This window comes from Manis javanica, chromosome 2 (genome assembly GCF_040802235.1).
Source record: "Manis javanica isolate MJ-LG chromosome 2, MJ_LKY, whole genome shotgun sequence".
Taxonomy (NCBI): domain Eukaryota; kingdom Metazoa; phylum Chordata; class Mammalia; order Pholidota; family Manidae; genus Manis; species Manis javanica.
In genome coordinates, this window is record NC_133157.1 from 30,067,206 (window position 1) to 30,086,315 (window position 19,110).

Below are 19,110 nucleotides of genomic sequence, written 5' to 3' on the forward strand. Positions count from 1 at the left end.
GCTGTCAGTGTTCAATAAACACTTATTAAGGGAGGGGGGGAGCCCAGATGTATTAAATAGAAATATCCTTGTATATATTTATAAGAGGCTAACTAACCACCTCTGTTAAAATATAAGCTGTGAAGGCAAGAATGCCTCTCATATATCTCCCTTATGATCTAGTATATTAGATTACACTAAACAGGTATGCAGTCAAAGTTCACAAAATACCCACATATTACACACCAGTGATCTAGAAGTGCTCTGATCAAGAGTCCACACAAATTATGAAAAACTCACATTTTATTCCTCAAAATCCTGAAGTGCAACTAACGAGGCACTTAATCAAGTTTACATCATCCATTCATACCAACCCACCACATCACAATCCAGAGTACCCATTTCTCACTTCGTGACATTTTTAAAACCTAGTTCAAATTCTCCATCTTAGTAATGCCACTTACTGGTTTCTCAATATATTTTACTACCTCTTAACCACATTCCCCAAGATAGAAATATCTCACATATTTAGCCTCATTTGTCCCTAGAGCCAAAAAGAACCACCAACACTATCTTCAGGCTACAAATGAAAAAAAAAAAATAATGTCTCGTCTAAGGTCACCTGGTCTCTTGGGTTCAACATTCATCTTTCCTCACATAAATCATATATTTTTAAAATATTTTCTCTTTGGATGAACAGGGAACTTTCGAATAAGTTGGATTTTAAAAGAAAAAGTACAAATACAAAAATTATAAACTCAAAGCATTACGTATAAAATCCAGAATGACTGGAGAGCTGAAGCAAGAGGACAATGAAAGTCTTGTTTAAAACAAGAACAGATAAACAAAGGGCCCACTGCTCAGGGAAGATGTGACACTGAGATGACAGGAACAAATGCAGACCCATTCGGCTTCTCCTTGGCCCTGGTAACCTGCATCATGGAACATGATACTCAAAGTGTGAAGGGAGGAACTGTGATGAAAGGAAGCTAACATCTAAGCGACATGAAGAGTGGACAGAACGGACTACAGAGCTAGTTCAAAAGAATCTGCTTTCTGATCCAAACGTATCTCACTCCATGATACTGAAAAAACGTTCAATCTGACTGCAGATTATCTAAGCTACCTTGACAATGTGCCAAAAGAGCAGAAATGTTAGAATGCATTCTCAATTTTCAAAAAAGGAGAAATGCAAATCCAGAAAAACACCTATGGGTAAACTTGCCATGTATTCCATGAAAAATTCGGGAATGGATAAGTTTTTCAACACAATAAGAGCCATCATGGACTCTCTATTAAGTCAAGATACACAACATTTGCTTTTTATAGGATTACTATAATGGAAAAAGGGAAGCTGATACAGACATAGACATAATTGATTCTAACAAGATGATCTGACAGAATCTTTTAATGATAGGCTGGTGAACAAAATGGGAAAATGTTGAACAGCAGAAGATTGAAAACCTTCTAAACTCTACTAGGAGGATGCATAGCTGGTTGAACATCTGGTTGATTAACGTATCAACATCAACCAATTTAGAAGGAAGTTTCTTCAAGTCTCTTCCACAATCTAGACAACTTCAATTAATTTAATAAAGCCATAAATGTGCCTCATATTTGCAAGAGCCACAAAGTTGTAAGTGACCCAACACACACACAGCCTTACAGAATCAGGCTCCTGAAAGGTCAGAGTAGGCTGAAAATGATCTAAAACAAAAAATAAAAATCAACAAGGAGTCAAGGCCAGCATTTAGATTTTAAAACTCAATTATATGAGGGAATAAGCTTCAGTTTATGTGGGAAATATCTGGATAATAAAAGCTCCAAAAAAAAATCTACATACAATCTCAAGATGCACTTATACGTATGTCCAGAATGGATTCCTATAATTCTCTAATTAATCAATTTTTAAAAATATTTTCTCCATATGAAACATTCTCAGATCTTCATCCTAGAAAAAGTTGTAAGAATCTACAAATATCATTTAGTTAAAACTCTACTTCAGACCCAAAGTTATTCAAGTCTATCTCAGCATTGGAAAAACATTTTCTTTGATGAGTCTAATTCATTAACATTTATATCAATACAACAATATATCCTTGAAAGAAGGCTCAGTTATTATTAAATCTAAGTCCCTCTTCCAGGAGAAAAGGAAACTAAGAAAAATTAACTAACTTGCTACAAATAACAGCTCTTTAGCCAAGGCCATGATCCCCAAATCCACTTTCTCTTTCTATTTAATTACCTCTTTCTATTACCCAAACCCTACACAAAAAAAGGAACTCCAGTTCCTTTTTTCCACACCACATGTGTTTCCAGCACACTATGTCCTTTTTTCAAACTTGTACCATGTACTACAGAGTTACCACACACACAGAACACCCTCATCAGCACACACTGTATTTTGTCAAGGACAACTTAGCTTAGCAAGAGTAAACAACCACAGCATATTAATCTGTAAAATATTTTGACATATTATGATCACTTACAAGTTTGATAGCCAATATTTTTTTTTAAAAAAGGCACTCCTACATAAAAGTCCTAGTTATTCTTAACCACCAATGTGTGATTATTTAGTAAAGCATTATCCCATATCCCATTTAACTTTAGAAAAATTAAGTAAAACTTACTACATGGATGGAAAAGTTTTTAATGGACATGCTATTTGTTTATTGTGCTCAAACTCCCCCTACCCCATCATAGATAGCATTGTGGAAATAACTAAAGATTCTAAACTTTCAAACCCAAACAGAAGGCCGGGTTTTCTTCATTTAGGGTGGCATAAACATCTGTGCTGAGGCCCTCTTGCTCCTTTCTCACTCCCCCAGAAACAATGCCCCTTCAATAGCCCAAAGGTACAAAGGTTGTCTGGCAGGCTGGCCAGTGGATCCCCTGTGGCTTGATGTCTATCTTCCCCTTCCCTTCTCCCTCCCCAACCTCACCCCAAGCCTCCTCTCCCACCCCAGGTTTAAAGAAGTCAAGTGGAGAACTGACAATTGAAAAAGGGGCAACTCAGCAAGGCTGTGGCTTATGTCCACTAACACCTGCAAGGCCAGCTCCAGGACCCACCCACCTCTCAAAGAGATCTGGATGCCTCTCCTTGCCCCAGGGCTCCTCTGGGACCCCTTTTGAAAGGAAGACGGAACTTTACTGCCCGGATACCCTCCTCCCCAGTCGCATCCATTAGAGCAGCAAGCTCTTTGTTTCCAACAGCTGGAGGTGGGGGGTTGTTGGGAGGAGAGCGGCCTTGGAGAGAGGGGAGAGGTCACTCCCTTGCTCCCGCTGCTGCCAATCTTCAGGCCCTCCCGCAAAACATGCAAACACCGCACAGGATCATGACCTCTTCCCATACCATCTTCATAACCCTGGGTCACACCTAGCTACACAGAGGCACTCCCTGAGACCTAATTACCTCTTTCTATTACCCAAACCCTACACAAATGATTCCCTAGCTCCCACCCTCTGAATTGACACAAACGGGGTTCACTCCAGGACACCCATCCTTCCTCCTCAATGCATACACACCCCAGGCATATTCCTGAACACCATGCTCTACACAGAAACAGAGGGTCACTTCTGGGGCCCCAGGACTTTTCCCTGCTCACATCCACAGACCCGAGGTCACTTCCAGCGCCCACCTCTGAACCCAACATACATAGATAGACATACACACACACACACACACACACGCATCGCCAGTCCGCATCGTGGGGCCACCCGTTCCCTTTACCCACACCACCCCGCCGAGATCCCAGAGCCCTAAAGAAAAACCTTCCCAGCACATGGTCACTCCCCTGGCGCTCGGCCTCGGGCCCCCCAGGCCCTCACCGTCAGACACACACACACCACAATCCCTCCCTGAGCCTTCACAACATAAACACGAGCCCCCGCGTGCACACCCTCGATCACACCAGAAGCCCTGGCCAGCTTCCTCCGCCTCGCCGGCTCGCTGCCTCAGCGCCTCCCAGCGCGCCGGAGCGCTGTCGCCCAGCCACTCCACACACACGGACGCACGCACCGCCACTTCCCAGCCCCAACGCCAGCCCCAAGCCGACAGCGCGCGCTCGCGCCCTGCCCTCAGCCGTCGCGCACCCGCGAGCCCCGCCGCCCGGGACCCGCTCGCAGGGGCCTCGGCCAGCCCGGCCGCGGGGAGAGGAGGGCGGCGGCGGAGGGAGGGGCCGCGGGGCGGGCTCCGGCCGGTCCTACCTGAGCAGTTGATGCTCTTGCCTTTGCCGCCGGGACAGTCCCCGCCGCCGCCGCTGCCGCCACCCGGGGGCTGGTTGGACGCGCGGCTCCCGGGCAGAGAGAAGGCGAAGAGCAGAAGCACCGACGTGTAGCAGCAGAAGGCGAGCGGGGGCGCGGCAGGCAGCCGGAGCGGCGCCTCAGCGGCCGCGGCGCCCATGACTGGCGCCCCTGGACGGCGGGAAGAGCCGGGAGCCGCAGGCCCGGGGCATCCAGCCCCGCGCCGGGAGCCCCACCGCTGCCTCGGTGCCTCCTAGCAGCCGCGCCGCTGCGCCCGGGAGCAGCCCCGCAGCATCCCCTCCCCACCCGCAGCGCCCGCCAGGCCCCGGCCCGCCGCGCTCGGGACGGAGTCGGAAGGTCCGGACGCGAGCGAGGGTTGCGGGCGCGCGCGGGGGTGCGAGCCGCGTGGGGGAGATCGAAGCCGGGCGCGGGCGGCCGCGCGCGCGGCGGGCTGGGGGCGCGGGGCGGGGGCAGGCCCAGCCCCTCACTGGCCTCCGCGCCTTCCCTTTGTGTCCGCGGCCGTCTCCACCGCGTCACAAAGACCCCGGCCCGCCCGGTGAGGGGCGCGTGACAGAGCCGCCGGTGGGAGGGGTGGCTGCGACCCCGCCCCGCGCACACCCCCAGCTCCCGCGCCGACAGCTCCGCCCCCGCCCGCGGCTGCGCCGCCTCCAGGGGAGCTATTGTTCCAGCGGTGGGATGCGAGCGCGGAGGGCGGGGGTCGCGGCCGCCCCGAGGTCCCGCCGGGCGCCGACGATGCTCCGTAGGCATTACCCCACCAGACAGGTTTGCCGCCCTTTGTAAGCGTTTATGAAGCGGATCCTTGGCCCAGCAGCCGGGATGGTAGGGAAGGCAGGTGATGTACTTTGTATGTTTTCTAGGTGAAGAAACTGAGCCTTGGAGGGATGAAGGTGACTTGTCCAAGGTCACATACCAAAAAATGGGCACGACCAGAATTGGAACCTAAGCTCTGACTCCAGCTATGCAGTTCTTGGAGTGGGGGTAAATAGCTAAATTTCTAGGATCCTCACGCCCACCCTATTCCTACATACTGAATTGAAAATACTGTTTTAAAAATTCTATATAGCCCTCTCCTACTAATAATGGCTAAAAGAGACAGGATTTGCCATGTGCAAGACCAGTTTGAAGCTCATTATGTGCATTCTTGCCAGTTCTTTTTTACAGCCCTAGGAGAGAGGTTTCATTCTCCTCCCCATTCTACAGATGAGGAAATTGGGACCCAGAGAGGTAAAGTGATTCTGACTCCCAGTCTAGTGCTCTTCCTATCACATCATGTGTGAGACCCAGCCATAGGTACTACGATTATGGACTGAATTGTTGGGAAGTCCTCTGCCTTTTTTCATTCTACTATACTACCTCTCATCTCAGAGGGAATTTTTAAATCTCATTGAAAAACTATTAAATTAGACTTACAAAGTTTTGAAATGTGAAAAACCACAACTAAAGTCACATTTACGGAAATATTTTCAATGTAAATATGAGACAGTATACTTAATAAGAAGTAATATAAAACAAGAAGGAAAAGTTGACATAAAAAAAATGAGAAGCCGCCGCCTCATTCACATACAACACAATAAATATATGGAAAGATATTTAAACCCACTAGTAATAAAAGGCAGATTAAAGCTACAAGATTTTTTTTTCCTGTAGATAGTTAATAATACAATCGTTAAAAGAACTGACAAAACCTAGCACTATTAATTTATACATTTTGGGAGGACAATTCAACTACGTATCAAAAATCTTTTAAAATATGTTTACCCCAGCCAGAGACGGGTAAGATTCCTCAAGGGAGGAACAACCTAAGACAGGCACAGTCGCAGGGGGGCCATCAGGTGAGAAATTGGGGATCAACAGAGGTGAGGCTTAGAACCTCCCCCCCCCCCCCGTTCTGAGAGAAATCTTCTGCATCCGTGGATGTTTTATTGCCCTTGTCTAGCTTGGATTAACACATAGTCTACAGGCACACACCTGATCATCTACATTTGCTCTCTTACAACACTAAACTATGCTTTCTACCTTTATCTTGCATCTACCTACCACTTCAGCATTTTATTAAAAATAATAATAATAAAGAGAAATGTGGTATCCACATATAAATCAAGTATAAAAATCAAACGAATATTCATATTTGAACTGTTTATAGTTCATAATGCATGATCAAAACCGAAAGTTTCTGTGATGACTGCCCTTGTACTATTCACCATGTAACTTATTCACTATGTAAGAATTTGTTCTCCATGTAAGAACTTGTTCATTATGCTTCAGAAGAGTGGAGACTGACGAAAATTAGGCTTGGGGTGGATTAATGATTATACATTGAGCATTGAGTCTCCTATACAGAATTTTATTGTTGTTAACAACCATTTGATCAAAAAAAATGGGAGAGATGCCCTCAAAAAAAAAAAAAAGTACACACTTCCAATTGTAAAATAAATAAGTAACCGGGATGTAATGTATAGCATAAGGAATATAGTCAAAATATTATAACAACTTGGTATGGTGATAGCTGGTACCTAGAATTATCATGTATATAAATGTTCAATCACTGTGTTGTACACCTGAAACTAATGTAATACTGTGTGTCAACTACCCTTCAATAAAAAATAATTATCTAAAAAAAATAATAAATAAATAAATAAAGTCCCCTTTTGAAAAAAAATATATATGTTTACCCTTTAAGTCTAGCAATTCCATATATTGGAATTTAACCTAAAGAAATAATTAGACAAGCACACAAAACTGGATATATGGATGTCCATCACAGACTTTTATAGTAAATATAATCTAAATGTCCATCTGTGGGAAATAAGTATGGTGCCTCTTTGTACAGTGGGGTATTATTCAGCTTTAACAATCATGATTAGGTTAGTGTTTACCTCCACAGAAAAAAGCAGGATGCTAATGTGTATGTATAAGAAAATTCTGTTTTTCTAAAATGTGTGTGTGTGTGTGTGTATACATCCATAGGAAAAGGCCAATAAGAATATATAGCAATATATTAACAGTGATTACCTCTGAAAGGTGGGCTTATGAGTAATAGTTTCTTGTCCTTTATATTTTTCTGTATTACCTGAATTTTTCTCAATGAGAATTTTTATTGTTATAATTTTAAAAGCTATTCCCATTTAATTATACTTTCATTGTGCTTTTTATGTAAATTCATGTTTTTTAACATTTTATTAAGATTTGCTTCAAACCTCTAAGCTGTTAGCAGTGGCATGGCATTGTTACAACAAATATTCAGCTCTGGCTTCTGAATCAGGTGTGATCCCAGGTTTCTGACTGCTAACCTATAGCTGAAGGCTCCTTCTCAGACAGACCAGTCAGTCCTTCAACAGCCTCCCTGCTAAGCTTGACTTTCCCTGTGCTGCTTTCCTGCCCTGAGTCTTGACCCTCCAAGCCCCAGGATTCTGCCTTTAATTTTCATTTGACTGCTAAGCACAGGCAGAAATACTAAGAGAAGACATCTCAAATAAAAAGCAACAACCCTGGGGCCACAAATCACAAATTAATTTACAACTGCATCTTTTTCCAAATTAGGTAAGAAAAAGTAAATATGTATTTCTCATTGGAAAGGACTCTACTTCAGAAACAGGGTTTCTCTGACTTCAGTCATCCAGTCTCAGGAAAAAAAGATCTTAGTGGTCATCTGATATAACCCCCGTCACATGTTTTAATATTGGTGATCCCAAAATATCAGATTGTAAAAGAATATGGGACTCACTACATAAAAACCACCCAAAGTATTTTGTAAGGATGTAGATTTCTGAACACCCCCCACCCCAGACATTATGAGGGGAACTCAAGTACCCCTTCTTTATATTAAAATTCTCCAAGTAACTCAGATACAATGCCTGTTTGGGAACCTCTGGCCTAACCTTGCATCAGTAATAGCTCCATAACAAATAAACAAAAAATCTCAATAGTGTGCCACAAAAAAATATTCATTTCTTCTAAGCCTGGGGTTACCTAATTTAGGCGGAGCATGGCTGAATGGCTCTGCTTCAAGCTACAGGTCCAGCTGGATTGGTTCCTGTGTGCAGATAAAGCTCTGCTCTTCTCCATTCCTATTGGGGTACCCAGCTGACAGAGCAGTGACTGACTATCCATGGGAACTCTTCTTGTGGAGATGGCTGTGGTGCAAGGAAGTATGCCCAACTATGAAAGCACTCTTCACACCCCTGATTAGCTAACATCCCACTAGCTAAAGCAAGTCTAGCTGAGCCCAAACACAAAGGGAGGTGTACTCTATTCCTACAGAGATGAGTGAGAGGGAGTGAATATGGAATGAATATTTTTTAATAATAATCTGTCAGAAATCCTGTACTTGAACACCACTATTTATGCTCTGTCAGAATGTTCTCAGTTCCAAGTAACAGAAAACCCAACACGAATTAACTTAAACAAAAAGAGATTTATTGGCTAGGGTTAAAAAAAAAAAAAGGCTCCTGTGAGTTGCTTTCTGTCCTCAATAAAACCCCATCATGGAAAACATTGTATTCATTCAATAAATCTTTGTGATCATCCACTATATGCTAGGCACCACACTGGCCTCTGGGGGCAAGAGATAATCCTGTCTCTCTGTCTAGAGGGGTGGACATCTGAAAATTAAAAATTAGAATTCAGGGCAATAAACACTATAAATAGAAGTGGGGTGTGGGGGATAGGCAATTAAGAGTAAATGGCAAATTTTACTCCACACTCTCAGCCCAGCCAAAATTCTGGCTTCTCTGGACCTCCTGCAGGAGGACCTAGCTGCATAGCAAAGCCATGATAAACAGTAATGAGACAATTTGGGCTGACTGATACACCTGGTAGGAGAGAGTTACAACACTCTCCTGTGAGTAACTCAGTCCAGAAACAGTGGAATGATGTATGGTGTAGCATTGGCTTAAGCCCAGGATTGACTTCTGGCCCAACTTGAGAGATTGGATCCCACTTGCTAGAAAGAGGGGTCTTTAAAAAAGGGGGAAAGTAAAGTCATTCATTCATTCAGTTTGTACTGAGGCCTACTCCTAGTCCCTGAAAGTACAATGGTCAGTAAACAGACCTGGTCCCCGTCCTTATGAAGTTTACAGTCAAATACTAATCAAACACTTATGTAAAAGAAAGTAAAATTGCAAGTGTTGATAAACGCTATGAAGGAGAAGGTCAGAGGTTTACCTGTTAGGGTGAAGCCTGTGCTAAGATCAGAAGGGTAAGTGGAAGTTAACCAAGAGGGAGTATTCTGGGCAGAGGGAACATCAGAGCAAAGGGCTTGTGAGTAAAAGAGTCAGAATGCCAGCCAGAGACAGAGAGCAAAGTCAGCTTGTTTTAAACTTCACTCACTGATTCAACAAATAGTTTCTGAGCACCTGGTATGACCTAGGCACTCCTCTAGATGCAGAGAAAACAGCAGCGAACAAAACAAAGTCCGTTTTCGTAGAACTTACAGTCCATATTTGTGCAAGAGAATAATTGTTGGACTGAGCTGTAACATTAGTAACTGTAATTCACTGAAGAGCTGCTACATCTCAGGTATTGCCAGGCCCTTTGTAATTGTTGTCACTAATCTCCCCACCCATTCTGTGGGTAGGTATTATTTCCAATTTATAAGTGAGGAAACTAAGGCTTGCGAGGCTAAGTGACCTACCCAAATCACAAAGCTAGGAATTTGGAATCACCCAGCTCCCTCCAACCCCAAAGCCTCACCACACCACTAATCTGGCAGGTGGAGAAGCATCATCACCTGGTACAAGATGGGGCCAAGATTGGCATCCTGAGGCCTACAGCCACCAGGGAGTATGCACCAGCCATCCTAAGCCCCCTGCCACCATGTCTGGAGACTTTTGGGGTTTCTTGTGATTACATATGGGGAAATACAGTATTGTGGATACATTGCTTATAATTACAACTCTGGCTAAAGGCACTGTTATTGTTACCCACATCCCCTTGATGGTCTTCTTTACATAGATGCACAGAAGCCAAGGAGGTAAAGGTTACAGATACCTGAACAAAGAGTGCTGTGGGAATCCAGAGAGGTAACCTCACTCTGCCTAGAGGAGGACGGGCTTCACCACTGCAATTCTGTCAGTCTGAAAGGCTTCTCACCCAAACAACCCCTGTGAGTGGGTAGAGAGACTGAGGAGGCAACTCTGGCTTTTTTCCTGCAGGTCTTCTTGTCACTCAATTGTTCGGTATTACTCTGAATACAGAATTAAGATTTCTGTCTATTAGCAAGTGGAAATTTTCAGCCGCAATTCAAAAATTTCTCCAAGGGTTTAACTCTTAAAGGATTGTACTGAAGAAATCACTTCCCTGACAAAGACAATCACAAACAAATAGTAGTAAGAGGTATTGCATAGTAATTAAGAGTGTAAGCTCTGGAACCAAACCATCTGGTTTTGCATCTTAACTCTGCCACTTGGTAGCTATATGACCTTGGGCACATTACTTTCTCTATGCCTTGGTTTCATAATCTGTAATGGAGATAAAATCATCTACTTCATAGGGTTGTTGTGGGGATAAAAATAGTTTCAAATAGGTAAAGTGCTTAGGATCATGCTTAGTACCTTGTAAGTACTCAATAAATAAATGGCTCCAAGTAGTACTGGAATAGTAAATAAATACTAAATATTAGCTATAATTAATGGTAGGAGCCATTAACTGCATTTTTATACTAAGCTAAGAGCTCACATGCATTATCTCATGTAATGGTCCCAAAAACCTAATGGGGAAGTTATTATTACTATCCTCATTCTATCAATGAAAAAAACGAGGTTTGAAGAGGTTAAGAAATTTGCCTAAGGTTACACAGCGAGTTGGGCAGCAGGACTGGGATTTAAATAGAGGTCTGTTTGACTCCCAAACCTGTGGTTTAAAACAAAACTCAAAGAGTTAAAGTCAGCAGTCAAAACAGCTGGATACTAGAGAGACATGCAGGAGGGTAGCCTGGTAACTGGCAGGCACAGCCCAGCTACTGGGAAGACAAGTTATGACAAAGAGCCAGATGGGTCAAAGGGAAGGATAAAGTTATAGCCAAGAGCCTGGGAACTTGAGAATGGCATCCATTCAGCTAAGAATCATGAAAGAGGCATAAAACAAGTAAGTACATGGATGAATTGGAGTCAACTGGAGCTAAATAATTATATTTTACCACTGTGTGTATTTAAGCTTGCTTCTGTATGTATACATATGAACTGAGCATATGCCATTTGCCTGTGTGTGTACATACGTAATGAGTATATCAGCTTGCCTCTGTACATATGCAAAAGTGCCAAGCATATGTCATTTTGCTCTCTGTGTACATATGTAGGGAATGAGTATATATCATTTACCTCTGTAAGAGTGTGTATGTATGCATATTTGAGTGTGACAGCCGAGCCCTATGTTTGTACACGCATACTTACATGTGTGTATCCATGCACACATTACTATATATAGCAATTCATTAGTACCTGTAGAGGGGAACTTGAGTCAGTGGTTTTCTAATTGTTCTCCCTGGGCGCCCAATTGAAAATTATTCCCTAGGGCCAGTATCAGCACTTAGCCTGGGTTCCTAATTAAGGAAGTTGTGGAGGTGAAACAGAAAGAAGACATTCTGAAGCTGTTTTTCTCAAGGCAGAACAATAGTGATAAGACCTAGTGGGGCTCTGGCAGTGGTGGCTTCAGCGACAATGGAGGCAGGGGGCAGGGGGCAGGGGAGGGTACGGAGAGTGGTGACAGCAGCACCATGCATCCTGCATTCACCCAGCAGTATCTAGAGACTGCCTGTTATGTGCCAGACAAAGGGTTAGGCAGTAAGAATGCAGAGCGAACGAGATAGACACAGTCCCTGTCTTAGTCTCACAGGGAGTCAGATTTTAAACAATTACAATTGTAAAGGGTTTTGCAAAGGATGTGTGAAAGCATCACACAGGGACTCCTAACGTACCAGGGGTCAGCAGGTATCAAGGAAAGCGTCCCCAAAGAAGTGATTTGTACTTTAAGGCTGAAGTCTGATGAAGAGTTAGAAGGGGGTAGAGAGGGAATCATATTCTATGAAGGAAGTTCAACATGTTAAAATAAAGAATATGGCAAGTTTAAGAAACAGAAAAGCTAGCTGTAGTTGAAGCCTGGAGAATGAGGAGGTGAATGACACAGAATCAAGTTGGAGAATTAGGGAAGCACAAACCAGATTACACAGGGCTTTAAAGCCAGAATAACGATTCAGACTTGACCCTAAGGCTATAAATGGGGAATAAGTTGTTCAGATTTGTGTTTTTACAAGCTCACTTCGTTAAAGGCCTAAAGTGTAAGGTATAGTGCTGTTGAAAACAATCATTTGAGCTATAGTTTTCATAGTGTATTGGAAAGGCAAAATGGACCCAAGAAAAGCTTCTTGGAGAGAAGATGATGAGTTCAATCATAGGCACATTGAGTTTGAGGGACCAGTGAGGTATCTGACCGAGCTGTCCAGTAACACTTGGATTTGTAAGTCTGATGCTCATAAGAATTTTACACTGGACGTATAAGTGTGGGAGTCATCAGAGGATAAGTTAATTGAAGTCATGGAAGTGGGTATGAAAACTTAAAAATATATGATACTATAAAATTAGAAAAGGGCCTAGGCTGAAGCCCTGAGAGAGTCCAATGGAGGGGAAACTATGAAAGACTGCCAGAAAATTAGGAAGAAAACAGTGTCTCAGTGACCAAAGAACAAAAATATTTCAAGGAGCAGAACAACTGGTCAAATGCTGCTGGAAGGTCAAGCAGGATGAATACTAAAAAATGTCCAATTGATATAGTCACTTGAAGTCATCAGTGATGGCAAGAGCCATTGGGCAAAGCCATATGGGCAGAATCCAGATTAGGGCTTTTTGAGATATGAGTAGTAAGTAGGAAGTGGAGATGGAACTTTTAAACTGGCTGTGAAAAGAAGAAGATAAGCCAAGCTAGAGGTGACTATGAGTAGAGGAGGGACTTTTTAAGAAGAGACTGTAAAGTATCTAAACAGTGATGATAAAGATCCAGTGGGATGGGAGGAGTTGGAAGTTGAATAGTAGGATAGTATAGTAAAGGGAAGAGGATAGTAAAAGGTGCTTGAAAAAACAGGAAGGGGTAGAATTCAAAGCACAGATGGATGGATTGACTTCGAAAAGAAGACACTTTCTTCATTTTAACAAGAGGGAAGTAGAGAGAATGGAGGCTGACACAGGTGAGTTTGTAGATAACGTATTGAGATACTGAAAATCCCTGGATCCTGGCTTCAGAATTTGAAGAGAAAGGGAGGAAAGGTGGAATGCAAAAGGGGAAGGGCAGTAGTATTTTCATCAAAAGGTGACTTAAGGCAGCTTGGTCCCCACTATAATCCCCATCAGCTCCCTTTTAGCTTTTCACACCAATCTTCATCACCATCTTTGATGTGAGCAATTGCATTCTCCTAATCTTAATGTGCAATCTGTATAATAACTATACTGTGCAAGATATATATAACAGATACCACTTCAAATCTAGTAAGTACCCTGGCCTCTCCCTTTCAACCAGATACTGCCCTAACTCCCTACTACATAGAAACTTGGGGTCAGATTTGAGAAAAGAATGGAAAAAAATTGAAGTGGTCATTGATGATAATGGGAGAGAAAACATGTGATTTACCCCCAGCAGAGCTCAGAAATCGATAGTATCAGAGACAGACACAAGAGAGACAACCTGGAGCACTGGGGTTTAGGAGAGGCAAGTTAGGAGCCTTTTCTCTAAGCTGGGCTTTTGTGAGCCTGGGGTAAAAAATGAACTACTCCTTCTACCACTCACCTCCAGCAGAGGAGTTCTAAGGGTGATGGCCTCTTAAGAAAGTTGGTGCATGTGGAGTATAACAATGAAGCAAAACTGAAGAAACAAAATGACAGCAGGGTCAGAGACTCCAAGAATGAACTAGTGGTTACCAAAGGGGAAGGGTGTGGGAGGGTGGGTGGGGAGGTAGGGAGAAGGGGATTGAGGGGTACTATGTTTAGTACACATGGTGTGGGGGATCACAGGGAGAACAGTGTATCACAGAGAAGGGACATAATGGATCTCTGGCAACTTGCTGCACTGATGGACAGTGAATGCATTGGGGTATGGGTGGGGACTTGATAATGTGGGTAAATGTAGTAACCACATTATTTTTCATGTGAAACCTTCATAAGAGTATATATCAATCATACCTTAATAAAAATTTTTTTAAAAAGTTGGTGTAAAGTGGAGCTTTGGCTTCTGAGTAGCCAGAGGTGACCTAAATTCAGATTTTCTCAAATCTGACATACCTTCTTTCCATATGAATGCAGGGAAAGGGTTAAGACTGATTTAATCACCATCGTAATCCCCACGAAGTAACTGATTTGAGTAAAAACTGACCAATGAATGCTAAAACCATTGGATGAAAAGTAGTTGGGGCAGGACAGCTACAGAGTTGTATCATCCCACAGATAATTTATTAACTATGAGTGAAAGAAAATAGCTTTGTAATGGAGAGATCTAGCGGATATCACCTCCACCAGATGATCAAATTTAGCTTCAGCAATTGTGGGGCAGCTTTCGAGCATGTGGCTCCTGAAATTAGGTAATGAGAGGTACATGACATTATCTATATGATAGTCTTGCCAAAGAAGTGTAGCCTGAATCTAATTATGAGAAGTAATCAAATAAATCCAGACTGTGGGGTACACTGAAAAGGCTTGGACTTAAAAATAAATTTAATGTCATGAAAAACAAAGAGAAAGGTTTGTTCTAGATTAAATTAGAATAAAGAGACAAAAATGCAATAAACCTTGATTGGATCCATGAAAATAAACAGCAATAAAAGACATTCTTAAGACAACTGGAGAAATTTGAGTGTAGACTGTAGATAGATAGATGGTATTATTGAGTTAATATTAACTTTCTTAGGTGTGATAATGGGATTGTGGTAATGTAGGAAATGATTCTTTTTCTTAGCACATGTATGCTGAAGAATTTAGGTGTTAAGCATCATAATATCTGCAACTTTCAAGTGGTTGAAAGGGAGAAAAAAGGAAACTGTTTTTGGTAAGTCTAGGTGAAGGGTAAAAAAAATCTTTTTTAACTCAAAGCAGTCTACTTCTTCATTACTTCACCAAACATTTTTGTTTTGCCATGACCTTGGATAGTTTTATGCTTATAAGCATAAACTGTGCTTCTTAATGTGCTAAATTAAATTAGATTGAAATCTTTAAAAGCATCAAAGCAAGAAAATTGCTCTGCAAAGCTTTTTAGACATAAAAGAACTTATAATCTGTGTAGGAGTAAGTGAAGATATGGTAAAGTGGAAAAAAGCCCTGAAATAATAAAGAGAACATTTTCCTGGGAGTCAGAAGACCTTTGGGCATAGCACTTCACCTCTGGAGATGTCAATGTCCTCATCAGCAAAGTGCGGCTAATGGCATCACCTTCATCATCCTGCTGTGCCAGTACTGGAGAAATAGGAGGTAAAAAGGATTCATAAACTGGACATGGGTATGCAAGTGAAGTGGTTTTTGATATCAGGCCATGGCGATGTCCCACTAGCAGTGGTTCTCCAACTTTATTCTACTGAACAAGCAACTGGAAGCTTATTAAAAGTGTTGGTTCAAACTTAAGACAGGCACAGTCGCAGGGGGGCCATCAGGTGAGAAATTGGGGATCAACAGAGGTGAGGCTTAGAACCTCACCCCCCCTGTTTTGAGAGAAATCTTCTGCATCCGTGGATGTTTTGTTGCCCTTGTCTAGCTTGGATTAATACTTAGTCTATAGGCAGAGACCTGATCATCTACATTTGCCCTCTTACAGCACTAAATTATGTTTTCTACCTTTATCTTGCATCTACCTACCACTTCAGCATTTTATTTAAAAAAAAATAAGGGAGAAATGTGGGAATCACATATAAATCAAGTATAAAAATCAAATGAATAATCATATCTGACTTGATTGTTTATAGTTCATGATGCATGATCAAAACCGAAAGTTTCTGTGATATGATCGCCCTTGCACTGTTCACCATGTAAGAACTTACTCACTATGTAAGAACTTGTTCACCAGGTAAGAACTTGTTCGTTATGCTTCAGAAGATTGGAGACTGTTGAAGAATTAGGCTTGGGGTTGATTAATGATTGTGCATTGAGTCCCCTATACAGAATTTTATTGTTGTTAACAACCATTTGATCAATAAATATGAGAGATGCCCTCTCAAAAAAAAAAAAAAGTGTTGCTTCAGTCTGGAGATCAGGGATTCTGTTTCCGTAGGTCCGGGTTGGGGCCCAGCATTGGCTTTGTGAAAGCCCAGATTCTCTGGTGGAAGGGATCTGAAAACCACACTTAAAGAGCTGCCGGAGAGGTTACTGTGATATAAAATCCTTGCTACTCAATGTTTGGTCCATGGACCAGCACCATCACCAGCATCTGGGAGCTTGTTAGAAATGCAAAACTAACTGAATCAGAATCTGCATTTTTTAACAAAATGCCCAGGTCTTGGCCATGCACACTAATGCTTGAGAAACACTAATCTAAACAGCAAGAGGGATGACAACCTCTCTTTTTTGCCTTGGTCACTGAGTCTCAGCTTGCTGTCAGACAGAACTGGGGCACCACAGCCTTTGCTGTTGCTGACACCTTTAACCACATGTAGCTCTTCTGTCTACTTCCCTGTCTTCTGGCTCCTCAGTGAAGGCAGATGTTTGATAAACATAACCCAATCAAAGTACTTATTTTCTCCCAAGCCATAAACAGGCTAATCAAAGCACACTGAAGTGATATCTAAATCTAAAGCTATTTACTAGGGTATGTGATTATTTTTTCTTTTTTATTATGGTGAAATAACAAAACTTAAAATTTTAACCATTTTTAAATGTATAGTTCAGTGGCTCTAAGTACATTCACATTGTTGTAACCACCTCCAGATATTTTTTATGTGATTTTGAACAAGTCACTTATCTTCTGCAAAGTTTCATTTCATTATTTTTGAAATATGGGTAATATTACTTCCGCCTGCAGAGTGCTTTAAGAATTGAATGAAATAATATATGAACATGCCTAGGACCACCAAAGATATTCAGTAAAACTAACTTCCATCCTTTCATTGGAAGTAGGTTTTCAGACAGCCCTGGTTTTACAATAAATATCATCTACTGAACACAACTGATAAAAAAGTTTTAAAGCATACACAAGAATCTGCATATTCTGGGTACATTATTGTCTTAGAACAGGGAAATTTGTTAAAGAGAAGTATTCTATAATCTATATTGCACAATTTGAAACAGCTAAAGGAAATACCAGCCAATTACACTTTGTTGGGAAAATTACATTTTGAGAAGCAACAATCTTTTTGCACACACTATACAGAAATTCTTGTATTGACTATATTTAGATGATCATCCAACATCCCTATTATAAACAGTTTAAATACAATCATTATGCAAATATAAATAACTTTTACAAATGATGCTTTCAACCTTGGGGCTGATCCACTTGGAATGCAGTTTGAATTCCATTTATGTATACATTATCTTTTAGGAGAATGCGAAATTGAAAAGTTGGGTTACATGCAGTAAATTGAGAAGATTAGTTTAACTTCAGAATTAGACTGACTAGAACAGGGGAAGGGATTTTAGAGATCCTCTCTTCCAACATCTCTATTTTAGAAACAAGAAATTAAGTTACTATCCAGAGACCTAGTAACTTGCCCTCGATCACAAGCTGAGTTACCAGCAAAGCTGAGACCAGAGACCAGGTCCAGGAATACATCCTTGTGTTACTTGACCTTGAAGAATGGGTGACAGTTCAGCAGCACAGGTGATGGGGAGGGGTTGTAGAGAGGCTGAGAGCACTCCAGGTAAAGGGATCAAGGGAAGTAATTTCACAGAGCCTGGCTCTGAAACCAAGAGACTGATGAGTGTGTGCAGGGACTGTCACAGAGTGGGGAGGCTGGAAGGACAGGTTAAGATGAAGTTTTTGGTGGGAGAAGAGTCTTGGATTCTCTTGTAACAGTATCAGAAGAGAGGTTCTACAGATTTTGTTTTTGTTTTTATAGTTGATGTGGCTCTTCCATGTTTGTATTCTCATGTAATCCTTACAGCAATCTTGGGACATAAGCATCATACAGCTGACGGTCTGATATTCAGGTCATGTTCTTTGCAAAACTGAAATTTGAATTCAGGCTCTGAATAGAAAGACTGTGTATTCTGTTAGAAGTGTGAGTTCCAGAGCTAGGCCACTTGCGTTCGAATCTCTCCATCCCTGTTTAGAAGCTATATGACCTTGATAGAAAAAAAGGTCATATGAAAAGGTTTTAATCAAGAAGATTTTAACTCAAACCTAAAAATTAGAGTGTTTATTATGTGCCAGGCTCTGTTCTAAATACATACAACTAAATAAGTATTGCTTATTTAGTCCAATATCCCTATGAAATATGTTCAATTGTCATCACTATTTTAAAGCCTCCTACCCCTGGGGAAAAAAAGGAAGAAGTAAAGAAGGGTTATCTTAGTAGAAGATGAGAAAGAGGAATGCATTTTCCCCATCGATTCTCTGTTCCCTGATTTATAATCTCCAGCCCCGTGGTGTTGCACTAGTTCCCCTCCCACCTTTGATACATGGTCAATTAGACTGCCATTTGAAATACCTCCTTTCCTCAGGAGAGGCGTCTGCTTCCTTCCCCTTGACTTTGGGCTGTCATGTGACTTGCTTTGGCCAAGGAGAGATTAGCAGGTATGACACTGACATTGGAAATGGGCTCCTATATCTGGGCTGCCCTCTTGTGCTTCTGCCACTACAGTGAGAAGAACATCCCCTGAATAGTTTCTCCCCTTCAGCCTGGGGCTCTGCATGACCCCATGAAAGTAGATCTGCCCAACTACCCCCAGATTTCCCAGTGGCGGAGTG

General features: G+C 42.0%; 1 protein-coding gene across 2 annotated transcripts in view; it reads right to left on the reverse strand.

Moving 5' to 3' along the window:
* TMEFF1 (transmembrane protein with EGF like and two follistatin like domains 1) overlaps window positions 1–4,681 on the reverse strand; it is an 89,847-nt gene extending 85,166 nt beyond the window's left edge. The window contains exon 1 of one of the 2 annotated variants that reach the window (XM_037017676.2): window positions 4,186–4,528. In XM_037017676.2, coding sequence (XP_036873571.1) covers window positions 4,186–4,381 — 196 coding nt within the window. In that variant the 5' untranslated portion in view covers window positions 4,382–4,528. Of the gene's footprint in view, window positions 1–4,185 lie in introns of both variants that reach the window. The other variant, XM_073226973.1, reaches the window with a different exon arrangement.
* Between the last annotated feature and the right edge of the window lie 14,429 nt (window positions 4,682–19,110).